Below are 19,829 nucleotides of genomic sequence, written 5' to 3'. Positions count from 1 at the left end.
TGCTGTTCTGATGAGTCTGTTACCATTGGAATTTGCTGCTCACATCTGGTTTCCTCAATTAGTTTACCAGATCTGGCTGAATGGTGTCTTTCCAGGGAAGGATTGGACCTAGGAAACATTTGACAAACGCCAGTTGTGAAAGCTTTTGCCGCATGTTTAGTTTCTTTGTGCGGATAGAGGAAGCAGACAGATTTCTGTTTAATGTTTAAAAATTTGTGCCATGGCAAAACAAGCCCAACCACAGCATACAGAACCCTGTTCCTCTGCTCCGGTTTCCAGCACCTAGTGGATTTCTGTCAGTTCCCTGCCTTTAATACCTACACTACCAGCCACCTCAAGTCTGGGCCCTTTTCGCAGATAGGGAACGGAGACAGAGAGGATAAGTGACCTGCTGCAGGTCATGCAAAGTCTGTGGCAGAGAGGGGACTAGAACCCAGCTCAGTGCCCAGCCCCTGGGCCATCCTTCCTCTCCGATAACCCTATTGCCGGGCCCGGGTATACACTAGATCTATTTAATAACGGACTTTCTCTTATGAGAGAATAAGATTAACCTCTGCCCCCGTTGGAGACTTTCCTTGTTCCTTTTTAGGAATTAATACAATTCTTAGGGCCTCACGTACAGCAAACACTTCTAATCTGCAAGGCTGGCTTCCGACTTTTATAAATTTCTTTGTCATTTGGCATATTTTGTTGTGGTTTTCCTATGTAACTTGCTTGTGCTTAGAGACACTGTATTTGACACTGGCCACGGCCTCCAGAGAAAAGTAGTAAATGATCGTTGTTAAGTCTCTGAGAGAGACTTACTTGTATGCTGACTTTAGGCACACAAGTACTCCCTTCTATTTAACTGGGATAATTCGTATGTTTAAAGTTAAGCACTTAAACTAAATCTGAGCTGGTTCTCAGGTTGTGTGTGTCCACACAGGCATTTACACCGTTACAATAAATTGATTTAAAATACGATTTGGTGAGAAGAGATGGGGGTGAGGCCTTGGGGAAGGGGGTGGAATTGGGGAAGGGTGGAGCAAAGGCTCCCCACACTCCTCATACACATACCCCCAGCCCTCTGCTGTGAGCTGCTCAAGGCAGGGAGCTGGGAGCACCCCCACAACCCCAGTCCATGACCCCAGCCCCCTGTGCTGACTCCTGCACCCCCTCACACATACCCAGCCCTGACTCCTGCACCCCCTCACACACACCTGCACCCACCACACATCCCCAGCCCCACCCTGAGCACCAAATGGGAGCTCCCTGCACACACACACCCCACATCCCAACCTGTACCCCTCACACCAAATGGGAGCTGCCTCAGGTAAGTGCTCCACACCCCAACCCCCTGGCCCAACCCTGAGCCCCCTCCTGCATCCTAACTCGTGGCCAGACCCTGCACCCCAATCTGTTCCTGAACCTTAACTTCCTCACAGACCTTGCACCCCCAGCTGTGACTCCTGTACCCCTTCACACCTCCCTAGGCCCCTCCCCTCCTTGACTCCTGCACCACTCTTACACACTCCCAGCCCTGACTCCTGCACCCCCTCACACACCCCCAGCCACCTACCCTCCCTGACTCCTGTACCCCCTCACACACTCCCAGCTCTGACTCCTGAACCCCCCCACACCTCCAGCCCCCTGACCACCCTGACTCCTGCACCCTTCACACCAAAAGGGAGCTGCCCCAGCTAAGCGCTCCACACCCCAACCCCCTGCCCCAGCTCTGAGCCCCCTCCTGCATCCTAACTTCCTCCCAGACCTTGCACCCCCAGCCCTGAGCCCCCTCCCACACCCTAAATCATGGCAAGACTCCGCACTCCCATTTTTTTTAAATAAAGCGCTCTTATACAAAGCACTTTACAATAGTTAGCTAACAGTACAATCAATATTTGGAACAATCAGTAAGTGGTCTGTTGAGACCCTCCGCAATTTTCAAATGGTCTGTGGGAAAAATAAGTTAGACTACAAATAGAATCAAGGTACCTCACTTTATTTTCATTTACTTCCTATTACTTATAGGAGGAGGATGAAGAAAAAAAGAATGAAAAATGGGGGTGGGGGCAGATAAGAGAGAATGTTCTTTTTCTTGGCTGGCTCCCAAGGAGGGGCCCAAAAATGAAGCTGAGCACACGGCCCCACTAATTCTAAATCCACCATTGACCCACAGCCTTGTATTTGAGAAGGAATGTGGCGGTTCCAATCCCAGGAGTTTGGTGTAATGAAATGCACAGATTATGCCATCTGTGTGCAGGGGTGGCCTATCCATATAGGCAAACTAGGCTGTTGCCTAGAGTGCCAAGTTAAATGGGGCACCAAATTCAAGGGGAAAAAATCAAATGAAAAAGATAAAACAAATACAAAGAAAATAACAAAGATGTCATCATTTCAATTCCCGTGTGTGTATGGAGGGAATATGAATTATAATTCATTTCTCTACATTTCTGATATGTCGACTCTTTTATTTACTGCAAAAATAAATAATATTTTAGCGATTTTTTTCCTCCAATTTGGGACATAGGGTCAAGATTTTGATAAGAAATAACTCAGCCACAATGAAACACATCCATCAGTGACAAGAGCGGCAATGCTAGTGACACCTAACTTGAATATACATCAAGCTCCCATAACCAGATATTCATGTAGAATGGAGATATCACGAGTTGATACATGTCAAACGGTCATTTTAATACATGTCGCAGGTAGATGGTGAAGAATCAAGTGAATACTGTAGAAAATTGAGTTTCTTGGTGCCAACGAATAACGTTTTTCAGCATTACTCACATTTTGGATTTATATCTTTATGTGCTATTAAACCCTAGCATTATTATTGGGCTGTATAATTATGAACTTTTCTTTGTTATAACTGGTTCACATGTAATAAATAAGGTCCACAAAAGAAAAGTAACAGTGTTGATGCTTAATAGATAGACTACAAAAGTGATGACATCACACTCCAAGAGGGTAACTGTGAGGAAGGGGATTACTTTCCAAACAACTGGTATAACGTCAAAAAAGGTCATTTTGTTTCAATGTAAACACTGTAACTAACTGTTTTAATAGGTAAGTGAGTGTATGTTACTGATCATTGAACCTTTAAGCAGTGAAAAGACGTGTTGGGATGGCTGCAATGTGGTTTAAATCATCAACCATGTGGTGGGTGTGTCAGCCATCCTTGACGCTATAATGCTTGCAGTCGGGAGCACAGTTAGTACATAACAATATTCAAATGCCCCATGGCAGAAAGAGGAAAAAGAAAACCCTCAGGAGTTGAGTATTGTAAATGAAAGGCTGAGAAGGAAAAGAACAAAGCAGAGAAATATCTTCTCTTTAATCCAAATAAAGATGGAAGCAGTTCATAGCATCCAGATGAAGGAATTTTACTTGGAGAGGAGGTTAGCTCACATCTACATGGAAGCAGTTTGGAACATCAAGATGAAGGTATATTACTTCGAGATGAGGGTAGCTCACATCCACAAAAAAGCAGTTTGGAAACTCAAGATGATAGAAACCTACTTCTAGATGAAGGCAGCTCACAGCATCAGACTGATATGGAAGTGGAGAAAATGTATTCACCTTCAGAGAGACATGCAGAAATTGAAGTAAATGAAGTAGAAGGAAGAAAGGATGAGGAAGTTTCAAACAAGTTACAGTATGGGGACCCAGCTTCATGATCCAGATGTGATTAAATGTGCGGCAAATTCTTGTGGAACATGGACCTGAACAAGTTCATTAATTTCCCTTCCCTAAGGATGGAAATAAAAGGAAATTCTCTGCTCAGCATTACAAGAGGAAACTCATTAATGGGAAAGAAATTCATCAAAATTGGTTACAATATTAAGTGTCAAAGGACTCTGTGTTTTGCTTTTGCTGCAAGTTGTTTAGAAATCAAGCAATTGATACATCACTTACTGAAAATGGTTCAAAGGACTGGAAAAACATCTCTTCAATTCTCTTCATGTGAAAGCAGTACAGGACATTTGGAATGTTTTCAGAATGGGAAAGAACTTGAATCACAATAAAAAAAGGGAAAAACTACTGATGAAGAAAATTTAAGTGTGATCAAGGAAAAAGAAGAATATTAGCAACAATATTAGAGCATCTGATTGCTTTAGTGAGAGTTCTCGCTGGGCAAAATTTAGCGTTCTGCCGCCATGGCAGAAATGAAAAATTATACACACCAGGTAATGGAAACTTTTTAAAAAATTCGTTGAATACCTGGCTTTGTTCGATCCCGTCATGAAGGAGCAGCTACCTAAAATAACTGATCATGAAACACAGGTTCATTCCTTTGGAAAAAACATGCAGAATGAACTGTTTAAATCCTAGCAAGTGCCATTAAAAAGAAAATTGTAGAAGCTGCCCATTCTGCAAAATACCTTTCAATAATCCTGCAGGCGCCTGGGGCAGAGCCCAGCCATGTGTTTTCCAGGCAGAGTTTAAAACTCCCAGTTCCCCAAAGCAGGTACCGACAGGGCTGGCGCTGGCGCAGGGGAGGATGACTCTGGGCTGACGCTCATTCCGGTCTGCAGGGAGAGGAGCAGAGCCAGGCTGGGGCACGCAGCTCCGGACTGCAGCAGAGCTCGGAGCGGTGCCCCGCCGCAATGCGCCCTGCGGGCTGGCTGCCGCTGGCGCTGCTGTCAGGTGAGGGGGCCGCTGGCGGGGCTGCAAAGTTGGGGAAGCCGGAGGGCTCCGTTCAGTGACTCGGTCACCTGCGGATGCGGCGGCCAGTGCCCGAGCCCAGCCCTGCGCGGCCGGGGCGGTCCCGGGTGGGGAGCTCAGGCCGGTGCGCGGGGTTCAGGCGGCCCGGGAGAGAGGAGCCTGGGCTGCCTCTAAAAGCCCCGCACGGCGGCAGGTCTTTTCTCCTTTCCTTAGTACTAAGTTTGGAAAATCAACTATTGGACTAGTTCAAGAGTGATCTGCGTTTGTCTGTGTTTAAAGCAGTTCTCTGCCGCGATGGGTGAGCCCCACGCCAAGAGCTCCGTCTGCCGCTCCACTACAGGCCTGTCTGAATATGCAATCTAGCCTCCAGCAATCGGAGAGGGTGGTGATTGACAGAGCATAGCTCTTTGCTAAATATATCATCACGATTCAGCATTAGAAGTTCCCGCATACCTTTGTGAGGGGGCTGCAGGAGTCAGGGAGGGCAGGTGGCTGAGGATGTGTGAGGGGGTGCAGGAGTCAGGGAGGGCTGGGGGCATGAGTGGCAGGAGGTGTGAGGGGCTGGAGTCAGGGAGGGCAGGAGCCTGGGAGATGAGAGGGTGCAGGAGTCAGGGCTGGGAGTGTGTGAGAGGGTGCAGGAGTCAGGGTTGAGGGGGGTACAGGAGTCACGGCTGGGGGTACTGGGTCTGGGAGGGAGTTAGGATGCAGGAGGGGGCTCGGGTGGGGCAGGGGGTTGGGGTGTGGAGCGCTTACCTGGGGCAGCTCCCTTTTGGTGCGAGGGGTGCAGATGAGGATATGGGGGTGCAGGAGTCAGGGTGGGCTGGGGGCATGGGAGGGTGCAGGAATCAGGGCTGGGAGTGTGTGAGGAGGGTGCAGGAGTCAGGGCAGAGGGCTGGGGGTGTGGGCTGGGGTCATGGGGGTGCTCCCTGCCCCACCCCAGCCCCCTACCCTGAGCAGCTGATGGCAGGGGGTTGGGGGGGATTGTGTAGGGGGAGTGCGGGGGCCCCACCTTTGCTCCACCCTGCCCCAATTCCCCCCACCCCTTCCACAAGCCCCCACCCCTGTCTCTTCCCTGCCTCCTCCCTGGAGCGTGCTGTAGCCCCACTCCTCCCCCTCTCTCCCAGAGTGACCAGAGCACTGGCAAACAGCTGTTTGGTGGTGGGGGAAGTGCTAGGAGTGAGGGGAAGGGGCGGGAATGCGGCACACTCAGGGGAAGAGGAGGGGGAGGGGGAAGGATGGCTGGTGGTGGGTGTGGAGCCTGCAGCAGGACCGGAGCTCCAGGTGCTGGCAGGACCGTGCTTCTGCCCCTGCAGCGGCCTGGCCCTGAGGGCCCTATTCCAGGGCACCCTGTGTTTTACTGTAAATCCACCTCTGCCAAAGACTCTGGATGATGATTAATTTTCTTTTACTGCACCACACACGTTGACTGTGCTTAACAACTAACTAGCATAATGATTACATGCAAAATACGATCCAAAAATTATCTTGTGAGGTGGGTGGGGGCAAAATCTGGATTATAATGGAAGGCAGGTTACAACTTTAATTGTGGGGTGGCTTCTACTTCACCATAGTAACTGAGTCTAACCTTAAATGTTGCTGTTTTGTTCTTGCAGTGGGGATTGTTTCTGCATGTCAATCCACTGGTCTTGCACCAACAGGAGGCAGGGTGGTTGGTGCCGTGGGCTGCACTGTGGTGCTCCCTGGACCAGATCACATTGACACCACTGGGTTCGTACGGTGGGAGTATAAACAAAATGAAAATGACACTGAACTGACTGTCGTACTTTATTATGTGGCATCACGGGAACCGGACATCTTACCAGAGTATAAGGATCGTGTTGTATTTAGCATGTCCAACTGGACCCTGGGACTGAAATTGCAACTGGCAGATCGAGGCCTGTACAGATTAAGGAGACAAGAGGAGGAGAAAAGTGGCAAATGGATCCAGCTGGATGTTATAGGTAAGTGCCATGTTCATTAACCTTTCTTCCACTTTTGTGCTAATGTCAAGTGAGCTTTTCCCTATCTAGGATTGCATAACTGACATTCTGCATAGAGGCAATAGGCATATATTGTACACATTGCATTCTTACACCATCTATATCACTTCAGGTGGTGAGAAGGAGCCGCATTATATATCAGGCCTGGTCTATTTCTCCAATCTTTACCTCCCTGAAAAGGACTTCAGCACAGTATTCCTAGGAGTGGGGCAGGGGGAATTGTTGCATGTGTGACATAGAGGGGAACTAATTTCTATGGTAGTTTTGTTGTTTAATTTTGATGACTTGTCCAGATGTATCAAACACTGGTTACATTTAGCTTCGGAACAGGACAGGTTCTGTTTTTTTGTTTTTTATTTTTGGGTTTTTTTTTAGTGTCACCCCAATTGCTCTTATATGAAATTTTGACTCACTAAATCTTGCTTCTAGATCTCAGGTTTGCCCATATTTACCATTGTCTTGATTATTTTGAGGAGTGACTTACCAAACTGTAGTAACAGATTTTACTGGCACTTGAGCAATAAAACAATACGCACAGCTTCTCTCCTCAAAATACAAAGGCAATTTTCAGGTAGGTAATTCTGCCTAGATTGAAATAGCCAATGATAATGGGACTCCCTATGGGGTAAAGGAAGCACTTGAATAAGAATTTGCATCATATGGGCCTTAGTTCTTTATATCTAAGCTTCCTCTTTTGATTTATATTTGAGTGCTGACTGTATTGGGGCAGGGTGGTCTCCTTCCTCTGAATCATCAAAAATGGCCATAGCTGGAGATAGGACATTGGACAGGGTGAGCCAGTGTTTTGAGGTGGCACTGAACATTCTCTCTGTCTCAGGTGCTTGGCTGGCTGGTTCTTGCTCAATTGGAGATTGGTATATCTAGAGCTGGAAGGGACCTTGAAAGGTCATCGAGTCCAGCCCCCTGCCTTCACTAGCAGGACCAATTTTTGCTGCACATCCCTAAGTGGCTTCCTCAAGGATTGAATTCACAACCCTGGGTTTAGCAGGCCTATGCTCAAACCACTGAGCTATCCCTCCCCCTGGGCTCTGACTGGTAGCCAAATGTGGGGTAAAGAAGGAATTTCCCTCCAGGGCAGATTGACTGATTCTGGAGGGAGACAGGGGAGGGTGTTTCACCTTCCTCTGCAGTATGTGGATCACTTTCCATTTTGCCAGGATTATCTGGGTATAGCTCATTTCATCATTTTTCTGCCATTGTGGGGGACTAGTGGGCTTCTGTCCCTGTTTTTTTTGCCTGCCTGTGGGCTGGAATACTTTGGTCTCATTTGGTTGTCGGGTTTAGTGTGTGGATAATAGGTGGTGCTGGTGGCCTGCAATAGACAGGAAGACAGACTAGATGAACTGGTGGTCCTGACTGGCCTTAAACTCGGACACATAATTTATTCCTGGAAGCCTATTTATACTAATAAGTGTGTTCATACATTATCAGTGGCACCACCAATGGCAGGATTCCTGGACTGTTACACACATAATCTAAAACAGCCAAAACAACAAAGAAGAAATAAACATTGTTTCATTCATTCCTGTGTCAAAAATGGTTTAAAAAAAATAAAATAAACGGAGATATCCTATCTCCTAGAACTGGAAGGGTCCCTGAAGGATCATCAAGTCCAGCCCGCTGCCTTCACTAGCAGGACCAAGTACTGATTTTTACCCCAGATCCCTAAGTGGCCCCCTCAAGGATTGAGCTCACAACCCTGGGTTTAGCAGGCCAATGCTCAAACCACTGAGCTATCCCTCACCCCTCCTGATAACACTTTATTAAAAATTCTTTCATTTTTAAAATTTGTCCCAACTGTATTTATTCTCCATTTCTTTTTGCAGTCATCTCAACTAGGATACTGAACATCTACTAAGCCAGTTTGGCTTTTTCATTTTCTAGTGCTGCAAGTTTTTGGGTTTCATATACTGCAGAGTCTGGTGTATTGAAATCCATGTCAAAATTGTGATCTATCCCTTTAAATTCTCTGGGGTTTTTCTGGCTCTACTTGTAGATGAGGGCTCTGTAGGGAAGAATCTGATCAGAGTCAGTCAGCGGGACAGATAATTTAGAAAGAGGGAGGGTGAATTGTGCAGGGCCGTCCGGGGGGGGCAAGTGGGGCAATTTGCCCCGGGCTCCGCAGGGGCCCCCAAGAGAACAGCTGAGGCTCCCGCCCCAGCCCCTTATCCCCGCCTCCACCCATCTCCCGGAGCCTCAGCGCATCAAACAGTGTCCCTGGACACCTCTGCAGCCTGGCTCCGGCGGGGCCCATGAGCCCCTCCCCGCTCCATGCCGCGTGGTGAGGGGGCGGGGCTGCGAGCTCCAGGCTGAGCTCAGCTCCCTCCGCTTGGCGTGGAGCTCACAGCCCCGCCCCCTTACCACGCGGCTCGGAGCAGGACGGAGCTCAGGCCGTGCCGGAGACTCGCTGCAGCTGTTCAGCGATGCGCTGAGGCTCCGGGTGAGGAGGGAGCTGGGGGTAAGAGACTGGGGCCGGGGGGGGGGTTGGCTAAGGGGCAGGGAGTCCCAGGGACAGGGAGGGGGCAGAGGTGGGGGGGTGGTCAGGGAACAGGGGGATTGGATCATGGGCGTTCTGGGGGGGTCTGTCAGGACTCAGCGAGGGGGGCGGATAGGGGACAGGGAGAAGGGTGGGGTCCCGGGGTGGTGGTTGGGGTGGTGGGCTCTCTGGGTGATGGTGAGGGGACAAGGAGCAGGATGGGTCAGGGATTCGGGGGTGGGCAGTTGGGGGGCAGGAAGTGGATGGGGGTCGGATAGGGGGCAGAGCCAGGCTGTTTGGGAGGCACAGCCTTCCCTACCCTAAAGCTCATTCAGCAGTTTGAGGCTTGCAGAAGAGCCAAGCTGTTAGCTTTTCCGTTAGGGCTACCATCCCTTTCACTTCTCAAATGCCAAATTATAGTCTGTATTTAATTCCAGTGCTATAGGGAGATTCATGTCATGGGAGAGTAGCTTCATTTAAAATTAGCTACTGGGGGGAGGAATCACATGAGAAGAGCAATATCCTTCCCAACCCTACCAAGGGAGACCCCCTCCTCCCCTGTATTCCCTGAGGCTTCAGAAGGGTTAATTCAGTGGTTCTCAAACTTTTGTCCTGGTGACCCCTTTCACATAGCAAACCTCTGAGTGCGACCTCCCCCCACCCCCCTTATACATTGAAAACACTTTTTTATATATTTAACACTATTATAAATGTTGGAGGCAAAGCGGGGTTTGAGGTGGAGGCTGACAGCTCACAACCCCCAGTAATAACCTCGTGACCCCCTGAGGGGTCCTGAGCTCCAGTTTGAGAACCCCTGGATTAATTTAATTTTAGCACCCTGTGTCCATTCACATGCATGTGCTATTTTGAGCATTTCAGTTTTGACAACATAGGCTCATCCCAGATTCTGGAACAAGCTCAAATTCTCAGTTCGTGGACTATGTACATAAGCTATACTAAAGACAAACCCACAGTAACCGTCTCCAGTTTGTGAGGGACCCCATGGAGCCAGTCTCTAGGAAACAGATAAATGCATGGAGATTAAGTCCATTAATGGCTATTAGCCAGGATGGGTAAGGAATGGTGTCCCTAGCCTCTGTTTGTCAAAGTTATGGAGACTGATATGAGTCAAGGAAGCCAGCAGAGTATCAGAAACCTGGAAAAATCTCTGACTGGATGGGCTCAGGCGTTTGGTTACAAGCTGAGGTAGTTCAAAAGTTTTGGATTTTTTTTTAAGCAGAATTTTTTTATTGTTTCTTTAAGCAATCAAACACAACAAGAGGCAAATATTTGGCCACACACTTCTGAAACCTCAAACCACTTTCAGGTTTTGGCAGACTAATTTCAGCTTTTCAATTAAAAAAACCATAACAAATTTTGAAGGAAAGCAGACATTGTCCATGATTTTTTTTTGCTTTTAAAAAAAAACCCTAGTTTTCGATCCAGAAAAAGTTTTGATTGAAAATATTTGTCCAACCCTTTTAATGAGCTTTAGTGCCTTTTAGCACTAGCTGATGCTGAGAACCAGTGATACCTTGTAAAGAAGTTTTCTCAAAACTGGGTTTGTGCTGAGATGCGGAAGGTTTATTTTTCCCAGGGCCGCCTGTGGGGGGGAGCAAGTGGGGCAATTTGCCCTGGGCTCAGGGCCCCCAGGAGAATATAGTACTGCAATTTTTTTATATAAGGGGCCCCCAAAATTTCTTTGCCCCAGGCCCCCTGAATTCTCTGGGCGGCCGTGGAATTGTGCTTCTGTTTTTTAAGGGAGTAGCCTGCTTTGTGTGTCTGTCGTTGGGTCTGGTGTGTTAGCAATCTGAATTCTAAGAAATAACTTTAGTTTTAAGTGACAACCTTCCAGCAAGAATATTTGTTTTTATCTAACTCCTTTACTTGTATGCTGTGAACATAACACATGGGAAAGTTACTTGTTTGAAATTGTTTCACTGGAATTTTAAAAACAATTATTCTAGTTTTAGGTTTTATACTTGTTTAAACAAAACGTAAAATGTGGATCAAATTTAAATTGACAAGCCAAAGAACTGCATAAAACATTTGACAGTAGCCAGATTTAGCAAATACTTGAGAAAAATACTTTATCTCCATGAATATATCTTTGTGTGTAGTAATCATTTGTACCCTCATAAATAAAAAAAAAATATTTATTTTAAAATGTTAGTTCCTTACTTTCTTCCCATTTTATAGTCTTAAATTGCTAAAATGGATGTTTTTATGTTTGTTTAATTAGTTTTATAGCTGGAATCACTTAAGTCCCATTGACTTCCCGAACTGGGGCCTAAATACATAAAAAGAGAGAACAAGGCTTTTCACTTATATTCTTCACCTGTTCATTTATCTTTTCAGAGTCTCAAGAGCCATCTTCTGGCAGTCTCATGGTTGCGGGTGGGAAGAATTTTCTCACGGGCGAAATTAAAGTTCTGATTCCTACAGCAAATGACTCTAGTTGCTTAGGAAGACATTAAAGTTGATGTGTTCAGAACTGTAATATAATATACCATATTACAAAACAGGAGCATTAAGGATGCTATGGGAGCCATAATTGCAAATGACTTGATTTACATTGTTTAAATCTCAATCATAATATTGCCTTAGTAGGGATTTATTTACTTAGCATACACTGCTAATAAAGATCAACGTTGCATAACTCTTTGTGCCATCCAGTGCTATTGAAATGTATTCCTTTAAGACTGAAGATAGTGTCTATTAATAGTTAAGTGATATCTTTAAATCATTGTTGGGAAATGCTGTTGCATTTTTCAGTGTTTAGGAATAATGGTAGCAAAATGTTCCCTCTCTTCCAGAGCCCTTATCCAAGCCGAAACTCTTTAGGAACTCTTCCTTGGCGGGCTCCACCATTGAAATGGTCTGTAACATGACAGTAGGTAGGGTGGATTCCTATCAGTGGAGAAAGGACCATAAGCCTCTCCCTAAGTATGGTCACTACCAACTCTCTCGGAATAACAGTGTACTTCTCATAGTGAACACAACACAGGCTGATAGTGGCAGTTACTCATGCAAAGTTACCAATGAAGTTAGTGAGAATGAAACCTCCCTGGAATTGACCATCAATGGTAAGTGGGAATTTTCTCTTTCCAGTATTTTACAATTTTTGTTGTTTTAATTATGGGAATTAACTTTGTGCTGTTTCAGAGTTTATGAAATTGTGTGTGTGTGTGCGCACACGTACACACAATGATCAGCGTTTATTCAATAATGGGCTACATTTTCAAAAATACACCCATGAGTTCATCTCAGGTGCACATCTATTCAATTTGGAATTTGAATGGGTCATTTCAGAGTTCTGATGCTCTTAAGTGTCTTCAGCAAATGTAGGAGTGATTGCACTCCTAAACAAGGGTCCACTTGTGCCATCAGATTTAAGCTTAAAGATGGATGGTGTAATATGGCCCCAAGTGCCAACAAAAAATAATTACCCAACTGAGAGCCCAGAAATAAGTGAGTTAAATAAATGGTCCCAGCCCAAGCTAGGAGTATAAATCATCTCCAAATAGCTTGGCACCAGTATTGGTCCTCTGTACTTAACTGATGCATTTTCATGTGAAAATATTTTGATATGGTTTAAAATAGAAATTAGACCAAACCCACTGAACTATGGGAAGACTTTGGAGTTGGGGGCTCTTTAATTTAAAATCTCAGTAAAACTGTGTCTTCTATGTGCTATAGAAGGAAGTAAATCGGATGTTTAAAATTGCCACCCATCCTATAGGCACTGTGCAGTGCCATGTTACCTGGTGACAGTAATAGGCTCTGGCTTGCAAATAGAGATATGTACCAGTTTTAGAGAGAGAGAGAGAGAGAGAGAGAGAGAGAATACAGCCTGGCTAGAATACAGCAGTAGTATCACTGTTTATTTTATAAGTGTTTATTCAGGGGTGACAGTAGAAATAGGGACTTACTGGTATGGGGCTGGGTTGGGGCCAGCTCTGGCTCCTGGAAGGGGTGGGGCCTCGGGTGGAAGGGGTGGGGATGGGGTGGGTCAGAGCCAGCCCTGGGCTGCCCTGTAGCGGTAAGTGCCCTCCCCTGCCAGGGTAACGGTGGTAGCTGGGGGCTCCGGCAGCAGTTTAAAGGGCCCAGGGCTCAGCCGCCGCTACTGCCCTGGGCCCTTAAAACCACTGCCAGAGCCCCCAGCTGACGCTGCTACCCCAGGGCTCTGGCAGTAGGGCTTTGGTGGCTATTTAAAGGGCTGGGGCCGTACAGGCAGCGGGAGCCCCGCCGCTACTCCAGGGCTCTGGGGGTTATTTAAAGGGCCCAGGACTCTCCTGCTTCTACTGCCCTGACCCTTTAAATAGCCCCCAGAGCCCTGGGATAGTGGCGGCGGGTCTCCGGCAGCTATTTAAAAGGCCCAGGGCAGTAGAGGCAGTGGGAGCCCCGGCCCTTTAAATAGCTCCCGGAGCCCCCCGCTACCCCAGGGTTCCAGCAGTGGGGTTCTGGCTGCAATTTAAAAGGCCTGGGGCTCCGGCCTGAGAAAGCCTTTAAATTGCCGCCTGGGGAAGCCGGGCTGCCCCGGTACGGCACACCAGCTTACTTTCATCTCTGGATTTATCTTTACTAAATAAACTACCATAAGCCCCTCCTCAGTGATCATTCTGCTAGTGCATTGTACCAGAAGTGAAAGGCACAAAAGGTGGGAGAATGCAAGTACCAGTGTATATAGGTGAGAGCTGAGTGATGGCAGATGAGGAAGCACTGGGGGAGTAGAGTGAGCACAGAAGGACAATTGTTGCCCTGTCTGCATGTACTGAAACTAAGTCAGTCTGACTTAATCAAAACTGCAGGAGTCATGGAAAAATTTGGACATCTGGCCTTTCTAGACCTGGATGACAACAGGGTTGAGGTCAGTAAGGTTTACTGGTGTGAGAGAGACAACTTGCAACAATTTTTTTTTTTTAATCTTACCGAACAGCACTTAATATTCAAACTTGAAAGGGCAGCTTGCAAAGTTGTTTTAAAGGAAAAAGGCTATTTCTCTCTTGAGACATTTTCCACAAGTGAGGTTCAAAGAGTGGCTGATCTGAAAGTGTTGTTTCTTCACACAGATTCTTCAGCTGTGGTTTCAAATGGAGTCATTTTGGGAGTTGCTGTCATAACTGCTGTCATAATTCTAGTAATAGGTGAGTAAAAGGATTGTAACTCCCTTGCCATTGATCACAGAACTGTATTTGGTTCATGGTGGATCTATGCTATGGGTTATTTAAAAAAGATGGGGGAAGTGTGACCTAAAATAACACTGAGGGTTTGTCTTCTAGAAACTGATCACAGCTGCACATATCAGTTTACCTGATTGTTTTACATATTTGTACCCAATGGGATTTAAAGCCAAAATCCTTGGGGAATTTTGCTGCTGACTTCAGCTGGATCAGGATTTGGTTCTTACAGTGAAAATGAGCCTTCATGAAGAACAAAATTGTGCCTGGCCCTCTTGTGGGTGTGTAGAAGGGAAGTTGCAAGGAGTCTCCTCCCTCCAAAACGAACGACTGGCACAAGGAGCAAAATTAATTCCAGTCCCCCAGCTAATAGGAGTGAGGGACTGCTCCCTGCAGGCATCCCCAGAGATTCAAAGTGCTCCAACGGGGTGGGTAGGAAGCAGGAACAAACCTCTCCCCTGCACTGGCTCATGTACCTGGCTCAACATCCCAGCCCAATCCCTCCTTCAGCTGTTCCTGGAACAATGCACCTCGCCCAAGAGGGGCCAGTGGCTCTAAAGCTGCATTTAGCACAAACAAGAGGATCCACTTTATGTTCAGTTTAGTTAGTAGTGCTCATGCTTAGAAATTACCTTGGTCATCTGGGTTATTTGTAAAGCTGTCTCCAAAGACAACATATATGAATGGAAATGTACATCTTCCTTTAGAACACGGGTAGACACTTAGGGTGGGTATGTCTACAGAGCAACTAGACACCCACGGCTGGCCCACACCAGCCGTCTTGGGCTTGTGGGGTTTGAGCCGCTGTTGCTGTTTCATTGCTGTATAGAGTTCCGGGCTTGGGCAGGAGCCCTGGCTCTGGGACCCAGCAAGGGTGGAGGGACTAAAGAGCTTGGGCTCCAGCCTGAGCTTGAATGTCTACACACAGCAATTTTTAGCCCCTCATCCTGAGTCCTGCTAGCCCAAGGCAGCTCTGGCTGAGCTGCGGGGCTTTTATCCCGTGTAGATGTAGCCTTAGGGTCCTAAGTCCCATTTTCAAAAGTGAATTATGTGTATAAGTCATTTAGGTGCTTTTGCAGATGCGACACTTGTGCTAATTCACTACCTCACTTTTCCTTTAACCCAGCTGCCTGCTGGGGGAAAGGACGCTGTACTCATAATGTATTGAAAGAAATTTTCCTCAAGGCCATATTGCACCATCAGTTTAATATTTCATTTATTTCAATGGAGAGTTCCGCTCAAAATTAGTGACCTGATTGCAGCCGAAGAAGAGCCTGCTGCTGCTTTTTCTAGAGTAGAGCAGAGTATAGGGGAGGAGAGCCTGGAGCATTGAGCCTGGGGCAGAACCTGAGGCCTGAACCAGAGGCTGTGAACCAAAGTCAGGTCATCTATTAAAATAGATATTTACAAGTTCACTGTATTGCTAGCGTTGGTAAAACCCAGGCACTCTTAAGTAGCAGCAGATACTGCGGGTGTGTGGGAACAGTCTCCAAAAGATTATCTCAGGGACATCCTGACTTAACACCAGAGTAAGAGGAAGTTTTGTCCGAGACAACTTGAATGTAATACAAGGGAAGGTAACAAGTAGATGTCGTCATAAAATATGTGAGGCAGTATGCAAGTTGTTTGTCTCAGTTAGAAATGTCGGGGTACCTCCCCTTAGCCCTCTATATGGCTGAGGAGACAGCAGAAATTCCTGTTGCTGACTGAGCCTTTCCTTGCTATGGGACACTTAGGTGTTAGTGTACCTGTAACCACGGAGCTAGGGCACTAGTACTGTGCCTTGAGGGCAATACACCTGGCTGAGTGCCTTTGTCATTGAACTGTGCCAGTGGTTGTGCTTTATAAATCACATGGAGGTCTGCTGAAATAGCATGCTGCATTATGCTTGTGTTAAGAGCCCTGGCATGCCAGAGATAGAATAGAATATCATAGAATATCAGGGTTGGAAGGGATCTCAGGAGGCCATCTAGTCCAGCACCCTGCTCAAAGCAGGACCAATCCCCAGACAGTGGTAACACTGAGCATCAGTAACAGCTCAAAGCAGCTTCTGGACAGTGTTATCATGGCAATGACATTCCAGCCTTCAGCACTTAGCATCCTTTTATACTTGAGGTCAGAGAAATCAAACTAATATTCACTGTTAAGACAAATTATAACAACACTTTATATGTATAGCTGTTACATATTTTACATGGGGAAAAGAATCCATGCCAATTACTGTTCTAGTAGACACTCTCTTTACAAATGCTAATGCTTCTCCTGCCATTGTTCATTTTTCGGTAACAACTCCACTCTTCTTTCCCTCTCTTCAGCTGTCCTTACAAATCAAACATTATTTAAAGGGTCACTGTCAACTGGAAACCTAGTGAATTTCAAAAGATGCATTTAAAGTTCCTGCCCTAGGTCCCCCTGCCAATTTTTGTGGTTTTACAAACATATTTCTCTAATGTCAAATAACTAAAATAAACAAGCAAAAATAAGAGAAACTTATTTTTTTACTAATCTTTCAGATATAATTTTTTGTTATTGCTTAGAAGTAGGTAAAAAACATTTTAGGCCCAAGTATGTCCCTTTAAGTTTTTTGCTTTATGCAGGATGGGGCTTCAATAAAATTTCTGATCAATCGGTTAAATATTGGGTGGGTTCAGTGAGCTGAATGTTCATGAATAAGTATCAAAAATATATGGCAGCTGGTTCATGAAAAGCCAGCACCAAAACCAAGGATTAGGATTTGGGGGGACACTTGGCAAAAGTATTCCAACTAATCAGTGGCTGGAATTAGCTTGTCATTGATGGAATGCAATCAGCTAGTCACTTGTAATAAACTAAATCTGCCATTCTCTCACTGCTGTGACATTTCCATTGCAGGGTTGGGGTCAAATTACTGACATCCACAAGTATCTTGTGACTCGTAGAAATTGTGGAATTATTATTTCCTCCCTAGAGTTCTGGCAACTCTCTCTAAATTTGCTGTTCTGGGGTGACCTCATTGGAATCTCCTCAATAGACTTATAACCTTATAATCTAAGAACATAAGAACGGCCATACTGGGTCAGAGCCATGGTCCGTTTAGCCCAGTATCCTGCTTCTAATGGTGGCTGATGCCTGGTGCTTCAGAAGGAAGTAAGAGAACATGGCAGTTTATCGAGTGATCAATCCCCTGGCTGTCATCAAGTCTCAGCTTCTGGTAGTCAGAGGTTTAGGGACACTCAGAGCATGGGGTTGCATCCCTGATCATTTTGGCTAATAGTCATTGATGGGCCCATCTTCCATGAACGTATCTAATTCTTTTTTGAACCCAGTTATACTTTTGGCCTTCACAACATCCCATGTCAACGAGTGCCTCAGGTTGACTGTGCATTGTGTGAAGAAGCACTGTATTCCCTTATGTTTGTATTAAACCTGCTACCTATTAATTTCATTGGGTGACCCCTGGTTCTTGTGTTTTGAGAAGGAGTAAATAACACTTCCTTATTCCCTTTCTCCACACCAGTCATGATTTTATAGACCTCTATCATATCCCCCCTTAGTCGTCTCTTTTCTAAGATGAACAATCTGTCTTTTTAATCTCTCCTCATATGGGAGCTACTCCATACCCCTAATCATTTTTGTTGCCCTCTTCTGTACTTTTTCCAATTCTAATATATCTCTTTTGAGATGGGGCAAACAGAACTGCGTGCAATATTCAAGGTGTGGACATATACAGTATTATTATGGTATTTTGTGTCTTATCTATTCCTCTTCTAATGTATTACCTGGATTTGCCTTTTATTGATTCTGTATTATAATGCACCCATTGCCTCTGGCGGTGGCCCCCTCAGGGAACAATCTGTGACTAATAGTCAATGTCAAATGTCAGGACTGTTTGGAATTTGGGCCAGGGATCAGCAACCACCAGAGCCAAAGGAAATGAGTAACTGCTGACTTACTGATCATTGATTGAGTATGATGATACTAATAGAGATTTCCTTTCCTTCTCCATTAGCAGATGGGAACTTGTACAGTGAATAAAAACTCTGCCGTGACTTCATCTGGATGAACAATCCCAATTTGCAAAAGACATAATGGAACAGAAGGGAATTATACTGTTTTCTTCTGCCCAGCAACAACCTGCCTGCTTTTATGCTCTACCCTCTAGGACCTGCTGCTGCCCCTGCAACTCAAAGTAGAGGGACTCCTCCAATAACACTCCAGCAGGGCTGTCTGGGAGTGGCAGGAGGAAAAGTGAAGTGGGTGTGGGACACTCACCCAAGTGGATATAGCTCAGCTGTTGGCTGAGTACTGGGACACCCTGGCTGCAATTGAGGGGAGGGAGCTCCTCTCATTACTGGAGGGAAGTGGGGGCCCAGTGGTGCCACCCTGCCTCTCTGGGAAGGGAGGGACCATCTCCACTCCAAATGCGGGGGCAGAGCTAGAAGTCCCCCATGTTGTGCCTGGGGCCCAAGATTGCTTAAACCCAGCCCTGTGCATGCACGCTCCTGCAATGGAAGTGGACTCTAATGAAGTGTCACTACCAGGGCCTCCTCTGGCTGCAGCTGCCCCGGGATCCCCCTTAACTAAGGTAATACAGCCTCTGTCTGTGTTCCCTCGCCTTTGCAATCTCTGCATGGCTGGCAAGGGATGGTGTGCATCTCCCTAGTCCCATCTCTAGCCTCTCCTCCATCTCCTCCCTAGGTGCAGATCCCTGGACCCAGAGGCTTCTTAAAGTCTGGGTGAGAAATGTCTCAAAGACTGGTGTCACACACTGCCACACACCCTCTTTACTCCATGGAGGCAGGGAAAGTTGTGCACTGATGTCCTTTCTGCCTGCAAATCCTTAGGGTGTGATGTGATTATGAGGAAGGATTTCAGGATTTGGCCCACTGATTTCAGTAGAAATACAATGAATTTGAACTGTTTTGATATTCATAGGTGCTCTGAGCAATAGATGAAGAGGGTGCTGTAAATATCACTTAGCAAACCAGTTTTAACCATCCTTGGATGTCCTGTATTTGCACTTCCACAGCTTCTGATCCAAGCACAGACAAAAGCCCCTATTGTATCTCTGGTGCATTTGATATTCCCGCTCCTCTTTCAGTCTCTGTGTAGAACTGATGAATGAAATTGTTTTTAATTGATCACTTTATCAGTATAACTTCTGTTCACTGTTTGCCATCCACTACACTTGTCTGTATTGTAACTTCTGTTCACTGTTTGCCATATTGTAATGCAAATCCCATTTTAAAACGTATCAGAGGGGTAGCCGTGTTAGTCTGGTTCTGTAGAAGCAGCAAAGAATCCTGTGGCACCTTATAGACTAACAGACGTTTTGCAGCATGAGCTTTCGTGGGTGAATACCCACTTCTTCGGATGCATTTTAAAACGCTCACTCCATTTTGTAAAAGCTTCCTCCAACCTTCATTTTTGCAAATCCTGCTGTACTCTTATTAGTTTAGTTTAGATGTGTGGATGAGGTATGTATGAATGATGGAATCAACCTCCAGCCCCAGCCTGTCCTTA

General features: G+C 46.1%; 1 protein-coding gene across 2 annotated transcripts; it reads left to right on the top strand.

Annotated features, from left to right (window-relative positions):
• Window positions 1-4,495: 4,495 nt before the first annotated feature.
• Window positions 4,496-18,989, top strand: LOC123377703 (hepatocyte cell adhesion molecule-like). Of its 2 annotated transcripts, none has more exons than XM_045030911.1 (5): window positions 4,496-4,632; window positions 6,264-6,611; window positions 11,964-12,233; window positions 14,220-14,294; window positions 18,319-18,989. In XM_045030911.1, the coding sequence occupies exons 1-5, from the start codon at window positions 4,593-4,595 to the stop codon at window positions 18,339-18,341; spliced, it is 756 nt and encodes a 251-aa protein (XP_044886846.1). In that variant the 5' UTR covers window positions 4,496-4,592; the 3' UTR covers window positions 18,342-18,989. The 2 variants fall into 2 exon arrangements, with proteins under 2 accessions (XP_044886846.1, XP_044886845.1); XM_045030910.1 differs by having other exon boundaries at window positions 4,498-4,632; window positions 18,316-18,989.
• The last annotated feature ends 840 nt before the right edge of the window (window positions 18,990-19,829 follow it).

This window comes from Mauremys mutica, chromosome 9 (genome assembly GCF_020497125.1).
Source record: "Mauremys mutica isolate MM-2020 ecotype Southern chromosome 9, ASM2049712v1, whole genome shotgun sequence".
Lineage (NCBI taxonomy): Eukaryota > Metazoa > Chordata > Testudines > Geoemydidae > Mauremys > Mauremys mutica.
This window is presented reverse-complemented; position numbering and strand designations above follow the sequence as displayed.